The sequence below is a fragment of the Pteropus vampyrus genome, unplaced genomic scaffold (genome assembly GCF_000151845.1).
Source record: "Pteropus vampyrus isolate Shadow unplaced genomic scaffold, Pvam_2.0 Scaffold240, whole genome shotgun sequence".
NCBI lineage: Eukaryota > Metazoa > Chordata > Mammalia > Chiroptera > Pteropodidae > Pteropus > Pteropus vampyrus.
This window is the reverse complement of record NW_011889021.1, coordinates 803237-829035: the sequence shown is the minus strand read 5'-3', so window position 1 is coordinate 829035 and position 25799 is coordinate 803237. Positions and strand designations below refer to the sequence as shown.

At 39.0% G+C, this 25799-nt stretch overlaps 1 protein-coding gene across 8 annotated transcripts in view; it reads right to left on the bottom strand.

The window, feature by feature from the left end:
- Nucleotides 1–501: 501 nt before the first annotated feature.
- The window catches only part of TEAD1 (TEA domain transcription factor 1), a 268691-nt gene continuing 243393 nt past the window's right edge, over nt 502–25799 (bottom strand). For all 8 annotated transcript variants that reach the window (XM_023519914.1, XM_023519913.1, XM_023519915.1 and 5 more), the window contains 3 exons: nt 16656–16796; nt 12588–12740; nt 502–8182 (listed from right to left, as the gene is read on the bottom strand). In XM_023519914.1, the coding sequence (XP_023375682.1) occupies nt 8069–8182; nt 12588–12740; nt 16656–16796 (408 nt within the window). In that variant the 3' untranslated portion in view covers nt 502–8068. The remainder of the gene's footprint in view (nt 8183–12587; nt 12741–16655; nt 16797–25799) is intronic.

The window sequence follows — 25799 nt, the reverse complement described above, 5'->3', positions numbered from 1 at the left end:
GCTGAGGGCAGGGGCGAGGGGTTACAGCTTAACACGCAACCCGACTACTAAGTGTGGAAGCATCGTGCAGGTAAGAACCATGCTGCACTGTGTGCTCTACCCCTGGTTCCTGGCACGTACCCAGCAAGTTGGTAACAACAATCACAAATGCTCAGTGGCTGGGCTGGTGTGCTTTTTGGTTCTCCGAGGCCCTACTTGGGTACCATGGACCATGGGACCTGATTTCTCAGGATTGCCTGAGATCCACAGAAAGCTGTTCTGCAAAACTTAACGTCAATTTTAATGAAGCACTAAAGAGAGACACCAGGCAGATAGGCTGACAGACTTGTGGATGTTTTTAAGAAACCTGGCTCGACATAACAACTAACGTTCCAATTACTGAGCTTGGGGGACACTGTCCAAAGGATCATGGCTTCAATCTCTTTTACTTTGTCCTCGGAAAATCGCCCACAACACAGAAAATGCATTTCATTTTCAACAACATACACTTTTGCAGATAAAAAAGGTGACCCACACTTTCATTTTCTTTATTTTTCATTGATACCGTATGAATACAAAGTTTCTAGAAAGCTACAAAATGTCTACCACTTTATCAAGAAGGCATCAAAATGTGTCACTTTGCAAAGACATGAAAACACCTGCAGGAACTGACACAAAAATAGCATTTTTAGAGTGATGAAATAATTGCACTTAACTGTCATGGATATTAAAGTTATCACACATATGTACCGCGAAAGCTAGAATACATTTTTTTTTTTTACAAAGCACTTTATAAAAAAATTCTCTGCACACAAACCCTATAATTTTCATATAACTATCATACTAAAGATAAATTCACTTTAAAGCCAACACTTAGAACATTTTTAAACAAAAAGGTACCAGTACCTAAACACAGACGTTAACAAATACGAGAATACTGTACTGCCAAGAGGTTTAACCAAATGCCTTTTAAAAGTTTCTGCAAATAGGTTAAGAAAACGTGTGAGAATTTGACCCCCGCCCCCGATCTCTCCAATCTACCCAAGAGAAACCTTATTACCCAAAGGCAGTTTCTGTAGCCCACTCCCAGCAGCAGTACAATATCAAAGGAACCACTGACCAGATGAAACGCTTACATCACAAGCCCGATTTATACATGTGACATGAAGACACAGACCGTGAGAATCCCATTAAGTCATTTAGAATGTGAACAAACACACGTGGCAAAAACTGATTTACATAAAATTTAAGCATATTAAAGAATTAAAGGCTATTCAGGTTTCTTTTTTAAGTGTTACAAAATTTTTTTAGTCGTTTTTCAGGCACATACTGTTTTAGTTTTTACTTTTTCTTTATCTGCAGTCATGAGCCTATTGAAAAAGGCCTACAGAAGTGAATCTTTCAAGGAGGTAACAGGGAGATTTTTTTTTTTTCAAGAAGTGCAGTTAATATCTAATTTACACAGTGAAACTAATCACAGAAAATGACTGATGTGAAAAAAATCAGAGACTGGTTTCCAATTGACTTACGCCTAGATTCCGTCAGCCTCTCTTAGAGAAAGGGGAAGAAGAAACAATCTCATAATGGAAGCCAGACATAAGAGAATCATCCTGAGAGGTGGACTCTACTAGAATCTGACCCCATTGGATGAATGAGTGGGAAACATAAGTGCCGTTTCAAATAACAAAATGATGTAGTGTGGCATATGACTGACTCAATGCAAATTCACAGAGAATAAAACAAGTTACGGCTTAGAAGTAGGACAATAAATACAATATTTCATCTTATTTACGGTGCATGACTTCGGTGAAACTATCCTTTGCAATGCAAAAAATTTTAAACACATACCCTTCATTCTTAATGATATAAGCAATGAGTTTCTGAGAGGAAAACTATTGCCAAACAAAGCACAGTAACAGTTGAAAAGAGAAGAGGAAACAAGTATTTGACTAATTTCTTCCAAGTGTGTGGCACAGTATACTGACAGGGAGGGGCTGAATCTGAGCAGTTAACTATAACTCATATTGAGTAATTTTCCTTTTCATCTGATTTTTTTTTTTTCTCTTGTAGAAATTCTACAAATACTCACAACTTGGTGTGGATAGAAATCACTCCTGAAATTTCAGAGCCCAGAGAGGGTATTCGTAAAGACATTAGGTAGAGACAGACGGAACATATGCATTAAGAGTCCAGAGGCTAACTTTCGAAGATGTTTGAAGTCATTTTTAAGTCTATATTGGTTAAAAAAAAAAAAAAAAAAAAAAAAAACTTTTTCCTTGGCTTTTGTTTGGCTGGTGTTTTTGCATTCTTGTCCTTTTCACTCCTCTTCCTTACCTCTATCGGCTTTCCCAATTTATACAAGGTTTTGATGAAAGCCAACTCGAACTTTAAAGAATGGCCCTTTTGAGGGCTGGAACATTCTTTGAAAATGCCGAATTGTGAATGGCGCTCTTTGGAAGTTTCCCACAGCACATTCATACACAACACTCAGAGTCCACATTTTCGCCCTAAGAAGAACACTGCAATTGTCATGACCCTAACTCATTTTTGTTCTGCACTGTCATCTCAGTTTGAGGCTTCCAACTTTCAAAATGGTATCATTGTGTAAACCAGATAAGTGCGCACTGTCATCTGAATGGAAAAGAAAGCCTCCACGGAGACTGAACACGGACATCAGAAGGACAAACCTGTCCACCGGCTGGGAGTCTGTTGTTTGTGTGGAAGTTCCCTCATGCGGATGCAGGGCTAGGTGACGAGCGGAGATGACACACTGGGTCATCGGCACACACTGATAGAACAGTTCCTGGCTCCCTCCTGCTGCGGTTTGCTCCTGATGAGTGGCGGTGGGGGGCCCTCCCATGGCAGACAGACTCCCAGCAGGCGGGGTCCAACGCCGTGCTCTTGCGAACAGAGGCCTGTGGTTGGTTGCTCATCCCGGTAAACCAAAGGCATTACGGTGATCTCAAAATATTTTTGGTCTCTCTACAAATTATCATTATCGTGGCAGCACTTTTCTAAGCCGGAATCTCAAACCAAAGGCACTTTCATGCTAGAGTGCAGAAGATTCACAAATAGCTAAGTATTTGGTCGTGAATTTAAAAGGCAACATTAAAAGTACAATTTGCTTTTCATAGTAAACTATGAAGCTGCAAAACCTTTCATTTTGGTATATACATTTGAGGGTGTGGTCAAAGAACTTAGGTTCGGTTTCAGATTTTAGACCGACCAGTCAGTTTCCTAGCGAACTGGAGAAAAATGGGCTTAAGAAACAAAATAAAATGTTTTGCTTGTCCTTTTTAAAATGTCGGGCCAATTAGTAAATGGACATTGAGAACTGGAGTGAGAAAAGGCTGGCGGCACGACTAAGGTATCACTAAGGCACTGCTTACTGGAACGCTTTGGCAGCTCTGAATTTAAAACTTCCTAAAAAAGTAACAGTAGTTAAGAGAAATGCTTCCAGCTTACAAAAGGGCTCACAGTTCCGAGGCAGCCTTTTGCACTGCATACCCTACACGCAACATCTCAAAGATTTAAGGCTTTTCAGAAATGACATGTGCAGGGCTTTGCCACAGAAACATCAACATAAAGAAATGAGCAATGCAGACATATCCTCTTAATGTCACAGGTGTGAACACCGACAAACAAAACTGGTTCTATCCTTCATTAGGACAAGTGTAGTGTACCAGAGCATATACAAAATTATACAAATTATATGTACCTGGTTTGTAAAATTGACTGTCATATCATATGACTTAAATAATTTATGGTTGCACAAAAACAAACTGCTAAAGCCACTACAGTACTGAAACCTAACGACTTGGGTTTTAAAGTCATTCGGGGAATGGTAACACCAAGTGCTTGGAACGGGGGCCTGTTTTTTGGCTGGTCTGAGTGCAGGACGTCGCTGCTGGGATGCTTAGAAAACAGACATTTGACTCAAAGCCTGTGGCAGGTGAACTGTCCTCAGAGTAAGTGAAAAGGCTCATCAGCTTTCCTTTCTGCTTGCAGATGCTCGGATAGCTCCAGCCAGACAAGACCTCCAGTATGAGAAGCAGCAGCATCAGCATGGGGGTGACGCTGTCGCTCTGGTGGGGCAGGGCGGGTTCTTCATCTCCCTCGCTCTTCTGAACTGAACCCGTCCGTTCATTTTGTAGGGATAATTGAAGCGAGAGCACCAAAGAGGAACAACTTCACCGGAAGAGGCCAAAGGTTAAGTGGCAGGCATCCTAAAGCCTCACCCTTATTTCCGTCACTAACCAAGCTGGGTGACTTTGTGCAAGTCACCTCTTCTCTGAGCCTCAACTTTCTCATCTACGAACTGAAGGAGAGTAGATTATGCCCTCTTAGCTCAATAAAGAAAACATTCTATCAGCCCTCTTTGGAACTAATCCTTCCCTCCTCCATCCTTGAAGATGAAAAGACATGTTCCTGAGGCTTCCATAAATCACAAACAGCACTGAGTGTAAGGCAGAAAGTAGAAGAATACCAGAAAATATTGACTGAAATGATTAAAGGCTTGATAATGAGGCTCATGAGTTTATGGGAAATAATGAAAATAGCTGGGATTTTTTTTTTTTAAACTGGTAAACTCAGGGTTGAAGATCGAATTAGAAATGCTCTTTAAATAGGTGTGAGCTGATCATAAGGATGATGGTGACCAGCTGTTCTCCACTTCCCCAGGGATGAGTGTGAGAATACTTGTGGCGAGAGAGACTCTGTTGTGAAACAGAGGTTCTGAAACAGGAAGAGAACGCTGACAGTGTCACTTGCTTAAATCCCTGCCTGCCTCTTGATGACCTGAAACAAGGAGAGATATTATCTTGGGGTGAACTGGAAGGAAAAAGAAAATCTCAAATATGTCATTTGTGACCTGTAAGATCTAGGGTGGTGGTTCTCAACTAGGAACAATTTTGTGCCCAGGACCATTTGGCAAAGTCTGAAGACATTCTGGGTTGTGATGACTGAGGGAAGGGCTGCTGCCAGCACCTGGTGAACAGAGGTCAGGGATGCTGCTAAAGCTCCTACAATGCCAGGACAGCCCCACACAGCAATGACTTATCTGGTACAAACTGTCAACAGTACTGAAGCTGACACTGGTCTAGGGTAGCCTGGACATTCTGGAATTTTAGGACATGTTCTTGAAGAAGTCCTGATTCCACTTCAGGTCTCTTGCTAAGATGGAAAAGAATGCCAACAGACCAAAGTCCAGTTCTTCAGCTATGACATTTAGGCTGTGGAAAACTGGCTTTCAAATTCTCCAGTGAAAGCATGAGATGTCCCTGAATCAAATCTGGTAGGTGGTGGGCGGTCACCAAGAGACAGAGCACCTGGGAGAGAACGGGAGGACAGAGCTTTGGAAAGGCTTCTTTATGGTTTAGAAAGCTTTACAGACAAAGGGAAAAGACTCTGCCATAAAGGATGAATGACCGAAGGCTGACTCGGATTAGACGCTAAACACAAATGCCAACCCAGGGTCTAATTTGGGAGAGACGGAGAGAGGACCAAGCGTCTGAGTGACTGGGCCTATGGATAAGCTATGGAAAATATCTGCCTTGGAGAAAACTTTAGAAAAGCAAGACAAGAAGTAACTTTAACAGATCTTAGAAGTGTTTTAAGAGCAAAAAGTAATCCTCAAGGTGGTTCACGTATACCGCCAAACTCAACTACAAAGGCATTTGGAGGACACTGGCAGAGAAGCATCAGAGGTCCCAGTCTGGCTCTGAGTCGGCAGACCAGAGTATGCCCTTCTCTGCAGCCAACAGAACTACCCTCTAGCTGGTCTTCTTGGGTCTCAGTCTACTTGTGCTTTGGAAAGTAAATCCCAGGAGCCCTCCTGGCAGCACAGAAGAGCCCACTCCTGGGTGGGAATGTGAACCAGATACCTCCCTCCTTGAAGTTCTGAGCCACGTAAGATCCTGGTCCTGGAAAAGCGGGGATTCCCTTGAGGAAAGGAGCAAGAGAAACATCATTATTAAAAGGAGTGACCAAAAGAAGTCATATATATGATGACCACGGAAGAAGCTTAAATGCTTGGGCTAAAGAGCAGATGGAAGAGCAGACAACTGGGGCAATTTTTCAAGGGTCCTCTTGGAATCAGAAAACAGATGAGAGTTTCTGTTTCTGACGGAGGAAAGATGGGCACCATCCTACTAGTTTATGTAAGGGATGCACATTCCAAATGGAGAAAATTTTTCACTTTCTCCTCTGATCTTCCCAGTGACCAGTGGCATGAATTCAGGAGAAGTCAGGCTTGGTCCAGTGTGCTTCTGTTTGCCATTAGCCAGCCACACCCTCATGCTCATAACCACCAGATACTAACCAATATACAAGCAGGGTCAGAGCAGTGAGACAGAAAAGAGAGTGTCCACGTTTCTTGGATGTGATAAAACAAAGTTTATATTTTTCTGGCTTGATGAAAAGTCTTGAGATGTTTCACATCTTCTAAAACTTATTTCATGTTCTATCGTATTAACATATTCCTAACAACTATTAAAACATCACTTTTCTCTGGGAAGTCGGGGGCATGCCCATTGGAGGTATTCCCCAGTGAAGCACCCAAGACATGTGGCTACATCGAATCAACTCTGCCTGGGCTGTGCTTTGGAATATTCGGGTTGGAACGCTGAATCTCTCCTGGGAAAAGAACCTCTCAAATGAGCCTGTTTGAAAAGGTCAGAGATAGATAGCTGGGCCTCTTGAACCTCAGTCAAACAAGTACTGTGACTTATTGAGAGATGACAAGAAAATGGATGTCCTTAGAGAATATATCTAGATCTACGGAAACAGACTGAGATATATATACACATATCAGCACCTAGCAAAATGAGTGACACTAAATAGATGTTCAATAAATATGTGTTGAATAACTATCTATGTATATGTGTATATATGTATATATAAACACATACATACACATATAGTCATAGCAAGTTAATATGCATATTGGATCACCAGAAATAAACAATTTATCCACAGGCTGGTGAGGATGCTTGTGAATTTCTGGAGAGCAGAGATGCTAAAACTGATGAGCCTTTTACTTGTTTGGTTGATGAAATTTTCTCCCAGCCATGGAATTTTCTATACTTTGCAGCTTACAGTGCAGTATTCATGCCAATTTTAATTTTTGTTATTAAATTTCAGTGGTTCAAATATTTACTCATCTTAATAAAAAATTTGGTTGTCCATATAAAATATAACTGCACACACAAGACTATAAACGTTGTAAGTTTAGATTTTCAGTATTTATCTACTTATTGCAAAAAGAGCCATCTTTTCTTTTTCATTAAATAATCAATCATCACATTAGTACAATACAATTTTATATTTTAAATATACTATATATGTTAAGGATAAGGGGTGAAGTTTTCTTCCTTTGTAATACCTGTTTAAGAGTTTAATGGATTAGGAGATTAGTTTTAACTTTGTGAAAAAAGTACAAATTTGTTTCATTAGGATATTTCTACCAAGCATTTCTTAAGGCTATATTTTAACATTTGGTTTCAAAAAGAAAGAAAAGTTTCATTTAAAAAATAATTTAGTGAATTACATTCTTTCATAACTTCCACCCTAATTAGTTACAAAGATAAGTCTAAAGATTCTTAGTTTCATGTACTAATTTACATTTATATTTAAAGATTAATTTTACTTGTATCTTAAAACAAGAATTTTATGTTGGAAAAAAAAGAACTAAATACATTTGTATAAAGGCTGTAAATGTCTCATGGCAAATGCTCTGTCTGAATATTTTCTTCCACAATTAGAAACAGGTCTCTGCAGACAGAGACTTGGGTTCTTAAGGTTCACCTTTCCCGAGAAATTGTGGGCTGCAGATCTGAAGAACACATAGAAACAACTTGATTTCTCTTTTTACAACTGTACCAGAACTTCACAGCTACAATGATAGTATGAATACATGAAAAAATGACTTCACTCAAACAGAATTTAGAAAAGTAGGGTGACCTCAGGGCCAGGGCACAACCCCTGCATGGTGAGGTTTACAGTCAGTCATTCGATAATGGAGAGTGTGTGTGTGTGCGCACATATGTGTGTGTGTATATATACAGGTATCTATATATATAAATAACCATGTTCAGTCTTTTACAAGCCTGTAAATATGATGTTGTGCTCCATGTTCACTATTTGAAACTTCAAATACACAGGCCATGCAGAGGAGAGTTTCTTGTGTATCCCTGTTTGTTACCACCTGTTAAAAAAAAAAGAGTATATATATACATATATATAAAAACACACTACATGGATGAAAACATTCCATCTCTGCCATCACGACTATGATTTACTTGGAAAATAAAGCCCAACAAGTGGATTATTAGGGAGCTGTCTGGCCTCACTCTGCCCCCTCTGGCACGAATTCAGGGTATCAGGGAGGGGTTTGACTTGAAACCTATCTAAGCTGAAATACCATATGTAAGAAAGACTTTACAGACAGGGTCTCACCCATAATCTGAGCCACAGAAGAACTAGTGTGGGTTTTTGGGGAGGCTGATTTCTTTACAACAAAGACAATTTTCTATAATTCTGTCCCATGGGACTATCATCCTAGGAATTGTCTCCTACCTTATTTCTAAACTTTTCTTAAGTTTGTTTCACAGTAGCCAATGATACACATAGCTCCATGAGAGCTTTGTTCACCACTATTAACCAGCAGTGCCTGGATCAGTAAAATACTTGCTGAGTAAAGAACCAGTGGTAGAATCATGTCAAATGGGTCATGCCTTACATTTTGAATTTGAGAGCCTAGTCCAGTCAATGGGGGCCTCAATCCCCTCATGAGTCAGGATGCTTTGCCCATTTAGTTTCCCTTACCCTTAAGGCATCAAGTTTATGGTCTCTGGATAAAGAATAAAGTCTCAAAGTACTTGTAAATTTTCCCATCATAGCAGTCTGTACCATCTGAAAGTACATATAGATTTGTACGATTTTCTTTAAATGCCCATCTCATTCAGTGGACTATAAATTCCTGAAGAACAGGGACCACATTTCCTAGTTACTAGCTTAGTGTCTGGCACACAACAGTCACTGAATAAATATCTGCTGAATGAAAATTCACATACTAGCCAACATACATTGACTGTTTATGCATTTACTCAGTATTAAATGTTTTATATACACTGTCTCATATACTATCATGACAATTCTGTGTGCAGATGCTGTATCAATCCCCCTCTGACAGAGAAGGAGGCTAGGGCGGTTAATTTGTTTAAGGTTATACAACTGTCAACAAAGAAACCCAGATCTTCTGATTCTGAAGACCTTTTTGTTAACCATTATGTCATGCTGCTCTAGACAAATGAATTGATACAGTGATGAATTATCTACATTCCCCTCCCCACCACCCCGGGCAATAAAGATTTGATTTGTTTCAATACTGGTACTCACATGCTTTTCTAGTGTTACTTCCTGCCACTTCTTTTACAGACCAAGTACTCCAACTTATGGGTCTTTCATCTTTGGAATCTCTCTCCCTCATCCTCACATCCAGATGAATGCCATGTCCTGCCGCTTTTCCCTCCTGAATAGTTCTTGAATCCATCCCCTTTTCCACTACTCAGGTACCACAAACATCACCCAGACTCCGCCACCAGGAGCCACCCTTGCTTGTCACCAGTCCTATTTGCACACAGTAGCCACAAAAACCATTTAAGAAATTTAAGTGTGACAACAACATACTCTTGGCTTAAAAACCCTGTTGGCCTCTTTTGAACTTTAAATTTTTTGGAGGAAAAGAAAACCTATACTTATCTTACAAGGCCAAGGACACTCTGCCTAGTCTGGCTGTTCCTCGCCAGCCAACTCACTGTTCCTTGCTCTCCTCCCTCTCTCGAAGCCAGCCACATGACCCTATTTTCAGTCCTCCACTTGCCACCTGCCTGCCTACCTGCAGTATCCTTCCCTACCCTCTTTACCTATTCTTCTGGCAGGTATCTCTCAATTGATTCTTCCTCAGGGAAGCCTTCCCTGACGTCCTGAACGAGGTCAAATCCTCTCATTATATGCTCTCTTGGCACCATGTACCTATCTCTGCAGCTATCAGTCACAGTTTAGTTTACATTCATTTTGTGATTGCTCGAGGAATGCCTGCCTCCCTCACCGGACTCCAGGGAGGCCGCTCTGCCTGTCTAGTTCACAGCATCCCTGCACCTGACACTTAAGTATATACCCATGGAATGGCCCTATTTTTAGCAAATCCGAAAAGTGTCTGTTTAGCTATCAAGGCAACTTAAACATTACCTTTTAATATCCCTGAGAACTCCCTACCCATTCCAAGTACAAGTACTTGCTCAGGTAATTAAACCACTCTGACCTTCCATGGTACCTGTTTCACAAGTATACTATGGCCACCGTTATCTTGTATTGCAATCATTTATTTGACTCTTCACTCCTACCAGGCTAAGATTTACTCAGAGATGGTCACTGTGTTTATTTGCATTGCATTCCAGTGGCTAGTCTAGCCCACCAGCTAGTAAGGTCTGGAATGGTCTTGTTGACACAGGCTTTGTAGGCAATCTACCTAGTAAAACACCTACAACTGTGTCCAGCAGCTTCCATCCTGGCCATGTTTCTATACCCCACCCTGCAGAAGAGTCAAAAAGTACTCTTTCTCTTATTACCAGTGAGATGATTTTATTCCCATAATCCAGGAATGCTGGCTTAAACTCGGCTTTTCTAAATGTAAAATACTGTTTCAAGCAAATATTTATAGAGCTACTAATTCTTCATATCAAAGGAATTTATTTAGGTGCTTAATGAAACATTTTGGAATTACTTTAACATGGTACGTTATCTGGACATCTATACTGCTTGAAGTCTCATCTCCCAAAGGGAGCATTACTGATAGAATTATATGAGGTTTATGGGTAATAGATGATTTAAAATTTTTCTAGGCCTTATTTTCTTTGGCTATGCTCTGTAAGGTAGGGTTTTAGGGACCGAGGACATATTCCTTAAAATCCTCCCAAGAGAAGTAGGATGGACATCCACTTAGAGTTCTGGTTAATTCCTGAGGCTATTTAATGTCTACACCAGGATGCTACACTCTTCTTCTGCTCATCTGAGCAATAAGGTGATCTGTTCTTAAATAGAGAGTACCTATATGACAAGGACTTACCAGCACGCCAAACCATGAACTGCCCAATTTTCACTAACGACCATTAGAGGTATGCCCAGGCCTTAGAATTTTTAAAAGCTTTCTGGATGAATCCTAATGTGCAGAGGATTTTAAGTTTAAAATTTTTTAATTTAAAAATTTTAAATATTCATTTTTACATTGGTGTCAGGGAACTGGCTCCCACTGGCTCTTGAAAGTTATTGTCAAATATTAAGGAATTTCATGAGCTGAGCAAACACTGGTAGCTTGAAATTGCTCATGGAGGGGCATTTATACCACAGAAATGAGCAAAAGGTACAAATCAAGTTTTCTGGGGGGCGGGGGGCGGTCGAGGTAGAGCCTTTTTTTTTTTCACCAGCACATCAGTGATTGAGAACCGTGATGTGAGTGGAACCCAAAACTCCAGATTGAGAATTCCTGCTCTAAGTATTCTAGTTCTTAATGCTCATAACAAAGCAGGCCTCTAGAGGTCTGATTATTCGACCACAATATTATCTTGTTGCCCCTTTTAGCAAAATTGGTTCCACCAAGTTTTCTTCTGGCATTTTTCTTTTATTTATTTTTTTTAAATGAGCCTTTAAAACCCATTACTGTATATTTCGTAGGTATATTCTGAGGACATTATTCTTAATAACCTTCTCAAATCCCCAAATGAAGCCTCCATGAGAAATCTGTTTTAAAGTCAAACATTAAGAAACACCTCCCCTTTCCCAGCACACACATGCTGCCCTGTCTAGTTTTCCCATCATGGACTCTGAGCACCTTTGTTTTTTCCTTTCCCGTGAACTGCCCATTAAGTTCGACCATACTTTTCAGCCTCAGGATAATTTTTCCAACCCTTCCTGGGCTGGAAAATTCTATCCTAATTTATATTTCTTCTGGTACTGAGAGCTTACATTTTTCTATCTTAATGTACATACTTCTTATAAGACCGTACAAATCCTTCATGCAACGAGTCCAGGTATGTCTGAAGTGCAAACCTACTGACGTGGCTTTTGTCTCATTTATGATTTGCGTAATATGTTGCTGCTAAGACTCAAACTTGGCTAACACTGGGATTATCTAGGGAACTTAAACAAAATACTCATGCCTGGGTCCTATCCTCCGAGATCTTGATTTAATTGATAAAGGTTGCAGTCTTGGTATGATGAATTTTAGAGGTCAAGGTCTTTCTAATGTATAACCAGAATTGAGAAGCTAGGAAAATCACTTATTACCCTTTATTACCCGCCTGAATTCCAGTTCTGCCAAGCTTAGAAATCCCAGCCAGATGAAACCTTTTCTCTTCTACAGACTTGAGCCCAAACCAAGCCCGGGTTTGCCCTATGGATGTGTGAATTCAACTGCTGATTGGCCACCTGAGTCTAACTCAACAGCCTGGTCAGTTCACTTGGCCCAGGCCCCTCACAGGCCTATCTTCCTGTCTTTCCCCACCAGCCTCATAGCTGAGTCTGTCAAAACAGAGAAGAGACAAAATAGTTACCAATAAAATTGTGAAGTTTTCCAAAACACTATTCATCATATATTTCTCTGGCAAGTGTTTGAGCTTGTGGATGAAGTTGATCATATATTCACACATTGGGGAGCGGTTTATTCGGTATACAAATCGGCCATTCTCAAACCTTGCATACTCCGTCTGTGAGGAAAAAGGAGTTGAGCATTTTTACACTTCGACTTCAAAATACATGAAAAAGACGTTACCGCCTATAAAATCATTTTAGTTTTCAACATGAAATGTCTGCTATATACTGTACAATTTAGGCAGTTTACTTAAAAAAAAAAAAAAATCCTTAGTGCCATACTCAGAATTCATTATTTTTCTGGAAATCTTTTTAAAAAGTAGAAAAATGATAGCGTTAAAGAAGAATTGCATAGATCCTTTTCAGCAAAGGTCAGAAAAAAATATAACCACCTACTTAGTGATGCTCTACCTGGAGATCTGTGAAAGCAGGCGGGCCAGGTATAACTCTCGAAAGGGCCCTAAGAAAATCCTCCTTTACTGTGATAAGACCTCACAGGCTAACAACCAATACCGATAATTTCTCTAATTAAAAAACAAACAAATAAACAAACAAAAACTACTTTACACTCACCACGAACCCCTGACTGTTAGTTATTTATGCCATTAAGAAAGAAAGTAAACACTGGTATATATGCAGTATGAAGATCCCACTGAAGCACTCAGAAATAAGAAACACATTCCTGGATAACCCTGGATCAAAAGGAATTAAAAAGGAAATTACAAACTATCTAAAGAGTAATGAAAAGGTAAACACATGAAAACTTATGGGATCCAACAAAGCTGTATGTGGAGAAAACCTAATGAAGCAGCTTCAAGTCTTCATTATTAAAGATCACGAGAAATTACACAACTAAATACACATCTTTAAAGATAATTTTAAACCCCATAAAATAAACCAAAAACATAAAGAAATCTAAAGAAATCGGGAATAGGACATTAATAAAGATAAAAGCTCAAATCAATGTAATAGAAATTAAAAATGTAGACAGAATAAATATAAAAACCGGTTCTTTAAAAATATAAAATAAACCCTTTACAAGCTTAAGAAGAAGAAAAAAGAAGAGACAAAACCTAGAGGATAGGATGCTTTCCCAGCAAAATACAAATTGCTAATACTCAACCAAAAAGAAATAGAAAACTTCAATTTGGTCAGTTACTGTGGAAATGAGTAGGAAGTTGTTTGGAGACCTACTGGTGTAAAAGGTACAAAGACCAAATGGTTTCACAGCTAAGTTTTATGTAACTTTAAAAGAACAATCATTTTCATTTTCATTCAGACTATGCCAGACCACAGAATAGGCAGGAGTCCCAATTATTTTTCTGAGACTGATGTACATTCAATACTGAAATTTGATAAAGAGATTATAAAAAAGTATAGACTAATGAGATGCAAAAATTCTATATAAATTAGCAAACAATGAATCAATGTAACTGAAGTAGGACTTTCTTTAGGAATGCTGTGGTGTTACACACACAGGACATGTATTAACTTGTCAAGTCAACAAATAGGAGAAATTGGAGAAAAATCATGTCGTAGGAGTTGCTGAAAAGGCATTTGTTAAAATATTGCAGCTATTAATAATAAAAACCCCAAGTAAAATAAGTATAGAAAAAAAGCACTTAAAATATAAAGATCATTTACAAAAACCAACAATATTAAATATAATCTTAAATGGCAAAACAGCAAAACCATTTCCACTAACATCAGAAATGATATAAGAATATTATTTATATATTGCTATTTTTTTTTACAACTGTATTGGAGATTTTAGCAAATGAAAAGATGAGAGAATAATGATTTTTAAAAACTGGCATAAACATTGGAAAAGAAGAGATAAGATTATATACATAAAAAGCCTAAAGAAGCTAGGGGGAAAATCACTTGAGATAAATAAGAGAATATGGCAAGATGGCTAAAAAGAACATAGATACACAAAAACCAAGAGCTTTTCTCTAATTTAGTAATTAAAATCTAGAAATGGGAAATTGCACTAACGAATTATATATTTAGAAATATATTTAACCAGAAAGGGATAAACCTATATAAGACTATAAAATCTTACATAAAACCGATGAGCTGGAAATGCAAACAGGTTCTTGATTGAAAAGATTTAATATCAATAATATATTGATTTATCCCAAAATAATATCTAAAATCTAAATATAACTAGGTTTCTCAAACAAGATATATGTTTTTCTTTACATTTTAAAAATAACCTCATTATTTGGAATAAATGCTGGTTACTAGCTTAGAAAATATATACAAAAGATTAGTGAGATTGACTTCCATCCTCAGCATACACTGAACGTTCTATAAAGCCACTGTAATTAAATCAACATGGCATTGGGACATATAGAGATGGAGGGTAGAGAGAACAGATATACACAAAGACCAGTCCCCAGTATACGTGGTAACCTCAAGGGGAAAGACACATTCTGCTGGAAAAGGGTAAATCATTTAATAAATGGTTTTCACACAAATGTCTATTTGGAAGAAAATATAAACAGACTCTCCTTTCGTATCATATGCAGAAACACATTCTAAATGGATTAAAGGCTTAATTATAAAATTTTGCCTGCCACATTCACACCCACTTCTCCACGAAAATTCCTGGGATCTCATCAGTCTAAAGCAACCTTTCATTGCTCCCCAAACTAATATCTGAGGACACAGTGAAGGATAATTTCAAATCTAGGGAACTGAGTAACTTGTTTGCTTCCTCTTTTCTCACACATACCTGTCTTCCACTCACTCCAGGGCTGAATGCAGCTCTCCAAATCGAACGCTTATTTCTATGCTCTTGCTATTCCCTCTCTATTCCCATAGGTTTAATTATCCTTAATGCTTAGGATTCTCAATTATTATTTTCAGTCTTAACCTGTCTCCCAAATTCTTGCATCTATAATTGTCCCTTATTTCCTCTTGAACACTTTATTTCCTTATCTCTGCTGGTGACAGCACTGTCCTTCCAAGCATAAAATGTGATCTTTGACTATTCCTTCTCTTTAATCTTAAATATCCAGTCAGTTTCCAACTTCTATTCAAAATGTCTTACCAGTTTCCTACATTTCAGTAAAGCTCAAATTGATCATCTAGTCAACTCACCTCCATCCTCTTCTGACAGCATAACCTTCCTTAACAACATTCTCAGGATGCCCATCCTGTACTCAGGAAACTGAGGGTCTGTAACACCACCCAAATCCTCACTGTTCACCCAAGGGTCTGAAAAAACAGCCCCTCTCTCCCTTCTGCATCTTCTTTCTCACATCTCAGCACAAAGTCTTTGTCACAGTCAGGCTGGACCTTGCAGGTCCAGGACTGCTGTGAATACAAGCTTCTCACTGAACATGGATTGATGGGGTGATGGACAAAAATCATTGGGAAATACAATTTTTAAAGGGAATGTCAGTTGCAAACATCATTCATACAAAGTAACCCACTCTGGTAAAATGACCATAAGGTTTTCGAAAGGGAGGGAGGCATGAAATAACAAAGCCATAAATAGGCATTTGATCCCGGTATGTACTGCAATAGACTTAAGACAATTATAATAAAGGGGGTGGAAATGGCAAAGCAATAATGCCAGTCTCCAGGAATCAGGGCTTTAGAAGGCTGTTGCCTACCAGCTGACTACACCTCGCCCCCTATCCCTGCTTCCTGGCTGTTCTCTACAGTGCCTGTGAGTGCCCCTGGACCTGGGGGTCAGTGGGAAAGCATCATTCGATGGGCGGCAGCTTCGACACCAGGGCTCCTGTAGGAGGCCTCGTGTGGGACTGAACACTGCTGTCAGCAAGCAGGGCAGGACGGATGGGGGCGCTTGGGATTTCCTCCTTGCCTTCTTTCAGTTGCTTTCAAATCATTTTGCCTTTTTAGAAGTAACAAGGGAAAAAGTGGGAGAAAGGAGGATGAAGGAGGAGACACCAAAAAAAAAAAAAAAATAAGTAAAATTCTTTGTCCTAATAAAGGTTTGAAGGATGGCCTTGCATCTGGCCTTGAATGAAGCTTCCGGTGTCCAGAGGCCAACTTACCTCTACTTTTTCTACTACTTGCTTCCCAAAGGAGCAAACTTTGGTGGAACAGGTGACTGTCATGTTTTCAGAACTCTCATACTGACTGGTTACACCGTAAAAAGCCCCGGCATCATCTTGAATATTGCAGTTTAAATCGGCCTGTTGGAAAGGAAATGGACGTGAGTGTTATGCTCTCATCGCAGGAGTCATGGCAACGAGTAGTAGCTGACAGGGGCAGACCGCCATTCAGGTTGAGTGAAGGGCAGGCGTGGCTGGGGAGATGGTGAGGTGACACTCATCTAGAAACAAGTCCTATGCATGGCCCACTGATCATTGTTCGTTTGTTTTTTTTTTAAGAGACTGCAGTCTTTTTGAGCTGTCTTCTCTTGAAATGACACACTACGTGAATCTGTTTTGTTTCACTTTCTTCCATTCGGTATCAGAATAATGTTGTACTTTTATAATAAAAGATCTATGATGTCTTTGAAAATGTGCAGAAAGCAGTACCATGGACCCTTGAACAACACAGGAATCAGGGGCTCTGATCACCCACAGAGTCGAAAATCCATGTAAAACTTTTGATTCCCCCAAAACTTAACTAATTCCTACTGTTGATCAGAAACCCTACTGATAAGATAAAGTTGATTAACACATATTTGTATGTTATGTATATTAGTACATTCTTACAATAAAGTTAAAGAAAATGTTAAGAATATCATAAGGAAAATACATTTACAATGTTTATTGAAAAAAAAATTCATGTATAAGTGGACTCGCACAATGAAAACCTCTGTTGTTCAAGGGTCAACTGTGTATGAATTGAATTCATTTTCACTGATCTTTAGATATATTCAAAAGATTAGGAAAATCTGTAGCTGACCGGCCATTTGTTTTATATACATAAAAACAGAAACTTCACTACAAATTACAGCATCTGGAGGGGAAATGATTCTTATTAAAGACTGCCTTATAAAGATGCTAAATAACACAAATCATCACTCATGTGACACATTTTTATGAGTACCTACTATGTGAAGAGTCATAACAGACACTATATAGAACCAGACCATCACCTAATATGGGAGATAAAATAAGTTATATGGAAGCTATAAGTTAGAAAATAAGTATCATGTCAAAGATACTCAAGTTGAGACAATGGGAGGCATTACTTTCGATTAGGAGTGTTATTTAAGGGATGGTTAAGAATTAAACATGCAGAGAAGGGCAGAAGGAATAGTGTAGTCAGAAGGCTAGAGAGCTTCCTTCTTGCTACAGTGCAAGGATTGAGACTGGGAGAAGTGCATTTGGAAATGAAACTAGGACCCCGGTTGTGGAGGGCTAAGTAAGAAGTAAGGATTGTATTCTGTAGGAAATGGAGACCCCTTAAGTTTTGGCACAAGGAAGTAGTATGATCAGAACTGTGCTTCAAAGATAAATGTCTCAGCATGGTATAAAGCCCACTGGAGGGGGAGGCTTTGGCATCTAGGTTGCTGATTGATGGCTCCCTTCCTCTGAATATTTCCTGACCCCCTACTGCACTGGGTATAGAGCTGGGGATCAAAGATTGAGCATGAGTTGAGCTGGTCCCTGCTGTCAGGGGGCTTACAATTTAGTAGGGAGGCCATCATAACAGAGATAAGCACTCCTGAGAGAGGCTCAGAGGGGCATGAGAATGAACAACAGTGAGAAGGGGGCTCTCAGGATCAAGGAGGCTTCGGAGGATAATGCAGCTCAAATCCAAGGAAGAATTGCTGGCTTAAGGCAGGTGGAGCATGCCACGAGAGAGAGGAGGTGTTCAAAGGGCATACAGCCAGAAATAGGTCTAAAAAAGGCTGTAAGAGAGAGAGCAAGGGAGAGGGGGTGGGAGGAGAGGCTGGGGAGGTGGGAGGGTTTGGTCATATATCCTAAAACCAGAGGGATGTAGGAGTTGTAAACATATGGGATGGTGACAGTGATGGGATATGATCAGATCTGTGTTTTAAAAAGGCAGCCCTGGCTAACCACAGCCCGGAGAAGACTTTGGAAAAGTAAGAGTGCATGTAGCGATATATTAAGAGGCCATTACAGCTGTCCAAATCAGAGAGGTTGTTTGGACTTCAGGGGTGGCTATTAAAACAGAGACAGATCTGATAAGTAAAAAGATTATATTTTGTGAAGTCTGACACATTTTGACTCACTAATTTCAATACCTTGATAGGCACTAACCACCATGAAGATCTGAGTCATTCGATAACATTTTTATATATACAATTTGAATTTTCCTCTTGAGTTGAGTATCGGGAAAATGTCCATTTCCTTAGGCAAAGCTTCATATTCTCTGGCTTCATATAAAAAGAACTATATACTTTATTCCCCCTTTCACCTTATGTGCCAAGAAATTCAAAGCTAAATTCAGTGCTCAACTACAGTAATTAACTTATCCCAGGTACTTCTAATCGCTACTAACAACCAGTGTGCAGCTTCTTTTATTGGATTCCAGTCTGCTTTTACTTGTACTTGTCCAGTTTTATGTTATCCATAAATTTAGTAACACCCCCTCACATTTAAGCTTTTTGGAATTACATATATGGAATGTAAATCATAAATAAATAAAAATACCCAGGTGTGCTCTTTTTTTTTTTTTTTTTAAACATTCAAAGGTTTGACATTTGGCTCCATGAAAGAGAAGCTTAGTGGGAATCAATGGACGTTGTTCCCTGAGATCTCTATCAGAGTTACCCAAGGCTGAAGAGTCCCTGGGGTCTACCTGAGCTCCAGCCTTCAGGGGAGAAAGATACCAACATCCTTGAGGCACACAGGAACTCTGACACTGGAATTACCACCCAGCTTTCCATGGGTCACTGAAGAAGGGCCTGCACTGCCTTGTTCCACCACCAGCTGAGAACCCAGGGCTCTGAGAAGCCTTAGGTGTTTTGCGACACTGGGATTGTCAGTAACTTTCTTCTTTGTGGGATTTATGCTCTTACTACAACCAACCCTCGGCCTCCGCGGATTCAACCAACCTTGGACAGAAAATATTGTACTACATAGTGAAGCGTACAATGGTGTCTGCACTGAACGTGTAAAGACTTTTTCTCCTGTCATTATTCTCTAAACAATACAGTATAACAACTATTTACATAGCATTTATATTGTATTAGGTATTATAAGTAATCTAGAGATGATTTAAAGCAGTGGTCCCCAACCTATTTGGCACCTATGAGATCTAATGCCCGATAATCTGAAGTGGAGCTGAGGACGTGATGCTAGTGCTGGGGAGCAGCTGCAAATACAGATGAAGCTTTGCTAGCTTGCTTGCCACTCACCTCCTGCTATGTGGCCTGGCTCCTAACAGGCCACAGACCCCGTTGCCTGGGGGGTTAGGGACCCCTGATTTAAAGTATATGGGAGGGTGCATGTAGGTTATATGCAACTATTACACCATTTTATATAAGGAACTTAAGTACCACAGACTCTGGTATTTGTGGAGGTTGCTGGAACCAATCCTCCTAGGATACCAAGGGATAACTATATGATATAGCTTTTGCCAACAAGTTTTAGCATTTTAAAAAATGTAAAAACATGCATGTAGTAAGTAAAGAAACCAAACTAGTAAAAGGGTATACATTTTATTTGTACCCCTTAACTTACCAATCTCCTCAGAGGGTGACCAGTGTTATCTGTTTCTCAAGTGTCCTTTGAGAGATATTTAGCATTTAAATATTTATATATATTCTTGTTTACTTTTAATTGCATTTGTCCAGTATTATGTTAGCCATAAATTTAGTCACACTTTTTTTGCACAAATAGTAGCACTCTTCTAAACCTTGCTTTAAAAAATACATTTTAGAACTCATATAGTACTGATACAGAATATCAGTACTATAAAAACCCAGCCACTCAAAAAATGAACAGCCACACTTTTTAGTGGCTGCATACTATTCCAAATTGAGAGATGCACCATAATTTGTATGTGCTCTACTGATGAATATTTAGGATGCTTCCCCACAAAGGTGCAGTAATGAGTTTATGTGGAGCAGGAAAGGTGCATCAGAAGTTATTTTTACTACTCTTCCCACTTTAAAAAATTCTCACCTTTGAAAAAGAATATTAATGGGTTATAAATACTTTGTTAGCTAATACTGTAATTCAAACAAACTCACTCTTGATGTAATCAACTTGTTTTGAAAGACTGGTGAGCCATTAAAAGCAGTTTGGTGTTTTGGGAAGGAACACAGAGAAATTAGCAATGGCTGGAGGAGTCAACGGGACAGTAAATGGAGGTAGGTTATTTTTTAAAAAACTGTCAACCTCAACTTAATCAACTTACTTCTTTGATTTAACCGGGAGGGAGGTTCCTTAAGAATTATATCTCAACTCCCTAGACACAATGTTTTGTTTTCTTTCCTTTTTTTAATGCTCCTTTTTTCACTTTATTAACTTCCATGGCATTATTTTTGACAAGCAAAAGATTTACAATATAAACAAATCTGGACACTTAAAATCTAAAGCAAACACAGAAATAAATCTACAAAACAATCTGTCAACATATACAATTTAAAAATGTTAACCAAGTTCAGAATGGTATTCACCATTATTTGATGTTAGCAAAATTGCTGAAAATTTTGACAGCTTCCATTTCCATTCCACGAATATTTCAGCTTAAGCGATGCTGGTGAAAGGCATTGTCCTACAGCAGCAGCATGCCTTCTAGATTTTTGACAAGTGAGTGTATCATTTTTAAGACCCCACTTTCTTTATTGGACAAAATTCTGTTGAGTAATAATTAGCATTCTGTTTCACTGCTTTAAATTTTAAACACAAAAACCCCCAAAGTAGTAGCAAAGAATGACAGAATTAAAGTAACTCAAGTTCTGTTTTTTCATCTTCATAATTACTGTGCCATCGTTGCTCATTTCTGACTCTACTGATTAATCTCGAGAAGCAGCAGCACCATGGATACTGCAGCTCAAATAATTCCAAACTGTTAAGAACTTACTCTAGAAGTCAATATATGCTGAGTCCACATGTGTTATTAAAGGATTAGTAATACAATGAACAAGTAATATATAAGTGTGCTAATTTAAAGCCTATTATACGTGTGTATGTATGTATAAAAACTCCACATTAATTTCACCAATTGTTTAGAACTTAGGCCAACAGAGATTTTTTGAGGGTTTTTTTTTTGTTTTTGTTTATTTTTAAATCAATGGCACTGTTTAGTACTGTGGATACACAGTGATAATAAAAATTATTATTATAAAATTACTATTTTTAGATAGTTTTGCCATCTAAAATTCTTTACAGATAATGAACCTCCGTATTGCTTGGACCTGAGGCACACCACTCCCACCATCACCCCTTTGGTTCACCACTGTCCCTTAGAATTCCCAAAATAATGTTAATTAGTTTTAATTGAGAATGGATGACCGGTAGTCATAACAACAGGAATTATCAAAATCAAAACTATTAAAGAACGTACATTATCAAAACTTGCCCTCAGAACTATGTTGATAAATTGAGTTTTAAAGTTATCCTGGTTAACTTTTACATGAAATTAAAGTATCATATGTTCAGAGAAGTACACAAATCACAAGTGTAGAGCTTAATTAATTTTCATAAATTGAACAAACCCATGTAACCAGCACCCAGATGAAGAAACCGAACAGAAGCCTTCCCACCCAATGCTCCTTCCAATACAATCACGACCCCACACTTCACAAGGGTAATCTTGATCCTAAAACATTATACATCAGTTCTGTGAGGTTTTCTGAACTTTAAATAAGCGTAATTATATAGTGCAGATGTCTTTGTGTTTGTTTTGTTTGCTCAGCATTATATCATGAGATTCACCCATGTTGTTGTGTGTAGTTCATTCATTCTTGTTACTGTAGAGTATTTCACTGAATGAAAAATACCATGATCTATTGAGTCCACTAATGATGGAGATTTGCAATGTTTCCAAATTGGATCTATTTTAAAGAGCACTAATTAGAACATTCTTGAATATGCTTTTGATGAACACATGTATGCATTTCTGTTGGGTGTATCTTAGAATAGAATTGCTGGGTTATTAGGTCTATGTGCATTTTAGCTTTCGTTTAGATAAAAGAGACAGATGGTTTCAAAATTATCTTGCCTTTTTAAAAATAGTTTGCGAAAACTTTATCTTTATTAGTGTAAATGTAATAAGTTAGATTTTCGAAGGCTTCCCAACCAACAGTAAATAATCAATTTGCTATGACAACTGCTTTGCAATTACTCTTGAACGTGGAAAAGAATCATGTAGCCATCCAACCATATGACAGCTGCTCTTCAGGAATTTTCTAGGAGGAGGTATTGCTGAGAAAGATAATGATCTGTCATCTGATGACATTAGGATTATCCTAGAAAGAAATGTAGTCACTGAACTCCCATGAAGCAAAGGTAATTTCAGAGAAAGAATGCTAGCATTAAATCAACAACAAAGGAGACAAACTCTGTAATGAGTCTGGGAGTCATGTTGTGTTCATTGTCCACCCTACTGAAACTCAGGGCAAACCTACCACATAGGGTTCTGAAGGCAAGAAAATGAAAAAAAACAACAACAACAACAACAAAACGTGCTGGTATCAGAGATGCAAACTATTTCTGCCTATTCAGCTTTTCTCTGACCACAGGATACTTTCTAAAAGCACACGAATATAAAAATCCAAGAAACAGCTGAAACCAGCAAACTTATCTTCCCAACAATTTTCAAGTTCGAATCATATCTTATCCTTTAGGAACAAGCCAGCCAGAACTATGTAGTAGGTTATGGGCCAGGTATGGCCCATATGCAACTTATTGGGTATGGTAGGCAGAACCACGTCCAAGTCCTTATTCATGGTGTTTGTGAATATGTTACATGGATAAGGAGAATGAAAGTTGCTGATCAGCAGATAGGGAGAATATCTTGATCCGAATGGGCAATACAGAAATCCACCCAATACAGAAATCCTTTCTACAGTATTCTGACCTGCTCTGTCTTTTGGCTACATAACTTCAGATACAGGAAAGTCATTACTTTAAGAAAAAACTTACTATGTGCGAGACAGACCTAATTGTTAGGTAGTTCTTTTCCTTGTTGCATTAGTTTTCTCTTGCTGCTTTAACAAAGTACTACAAATTTAGTGGCTCAAAACACTACCAATTTATGGTCTTATACTTCCGTAGGTCAGACATCTGACATGGGTCTCACGAGGCTAAGACCAAGGTATTATGGGCAGAACTGTATTCCTTTCTGGAGGCTCTGGGGAAGGATCTCTTTCCTTGCCTCTTCCAGCTTCTAGAGGCCACCCACATGCCTTGTCTCTTAGCCCCTTCCTCCCTTTTCAAAGCCAGCATCACACTGCCAGCTGTCATCTCAATAGATCTCTTGTGCCTTACTCTTCCACTTTTAAGGAACCTTGCAATTTTATGCTGGGCCCATTCGGATCAAGATATTCTCCCTATCTGCTGATCAGCAACTTTCATTCTCCTTATCCATGTAACATATTCACAAACACCATGAATAAGGACTTGGACGTGGTTCTGCCTACCATACCCATTAAGTTGCAATTGGCTTTCCTGTAACTTCCACCTAGAGCTCTGCTTTCTGGAATCATGCAGGCCTAAGAACATTGCTGTAAGACAATTCTGCAATTCTCTTTTCATTTCTCCCTCTGTCTCACCTTTCTTCTCCCCCTTCTCACCTACAAGGTTGTTTAGGTATTATCTGCTTCTTAGGGTTCAAGTTTTACCATTTTTAAAAAATTTAACTCCACCCTGATTTCAGAACTCCCTTCCACCTAGTCCAGATTCTGACTCCTCATCTGCTGTCATCTCATCTCAGACATCTGACTACAGCGTGGACAGCAGTCACTTCTTTGAGTCTCACTGTCTTCATCTTTAACCACAGCGAAGACCTGCTTCCCACAGCCATCACGGTGATAAGAGAAAATGATGCATATGAAACACTGTAACACGCTACACAAATGACAGCCGTTAATAATACTTATAACCTAACACTGAGGAACTATTAGCTTATTGATATAAGATGTAGATCAAGACAGAGATAAAGACATAGCCTCAGTCACTACTGAGGTGTGACTCAAGTAGGTGGTGGTTCATAATCAATAAACAACATAAAAACTGTCCCCACAGAGCCAGTCTGAGTCTCAGTGGACACTTATCAGATGTGCAGCACACATGGCTTTTTCCAAAAAGAAAAATGGGTACTTTTTCTGATTTGCGAGTTTATGACAAATCTTAAATCTTAAGTTTTGGATATAACTGCTCAAACAGGTACCAAATTACCATCTTTTCCACAAATACGTGATTAGAGATGTTAGAGAATTCTTTCTGCAAACAACAAAAAAAAAGGCACTCATTAATAAAAGTGTACTGAATGCATTAAAAAACTTGAGGGTGCATTTGTGGGCAAGTCCTGTGAAACAATGTAAGGTTGAAGGAGAAGCCGGTTACAGTGCCAGGGAGAGAAAGCTGCCTGCACCAGACAGCAAGGAAACAAGACAATAGAACACTGAGTTTCCCCGACTTCTTCCCTAAATTACCCCTTTCTTACACTCATTACTTTACCCCTTAGCTAAAACATTCAAGTCACTAGACAAGACACGGCTTTGGATTGGCTTCTCCTCTGTCACCCCTCATTCAGTAAACCCATCTCTTCACAGACTTGTTCCACTGTTTGATTGCACGCTTTTGAAATTTAAAAATCTTAAAAATGTAATTTTAAATTACATATTTTAAACTACGCTTCAAAGAATGATCCTACCCATTTCACGGGTAGGGAAAAATGAGGCCTAGCTCAGTTATGTAGGATCCAGAGCTCTGAGGAGAGGGCTGGGCTGGGCCAGGACATTGCCTCTGCAAAACCTCAGGCCTCTGGAAACCTGGCTACAGGAGGCTGGCGTACTGGGAAGTGAGCGCTAAGGTTGCCAAGTAAAGAATGGAATTGTGCGGCTCATGCAGAAGTTGTATTTGGCTGGTGACAACTACTTTACTGGCTTTGGAGGAAAAACGGTTGCTGGAACAAAGAGGAAGCAGATAACCCAAAAGGCAGGGGAGAGGGCAACCTGGTCAGGAAAGAAGCAGTCTGCGGACACTCCCTTCCTACTCATTTCTCCCTTTCACCCCAAGGGCTTGGAAGGGCTGGGCAGAAAT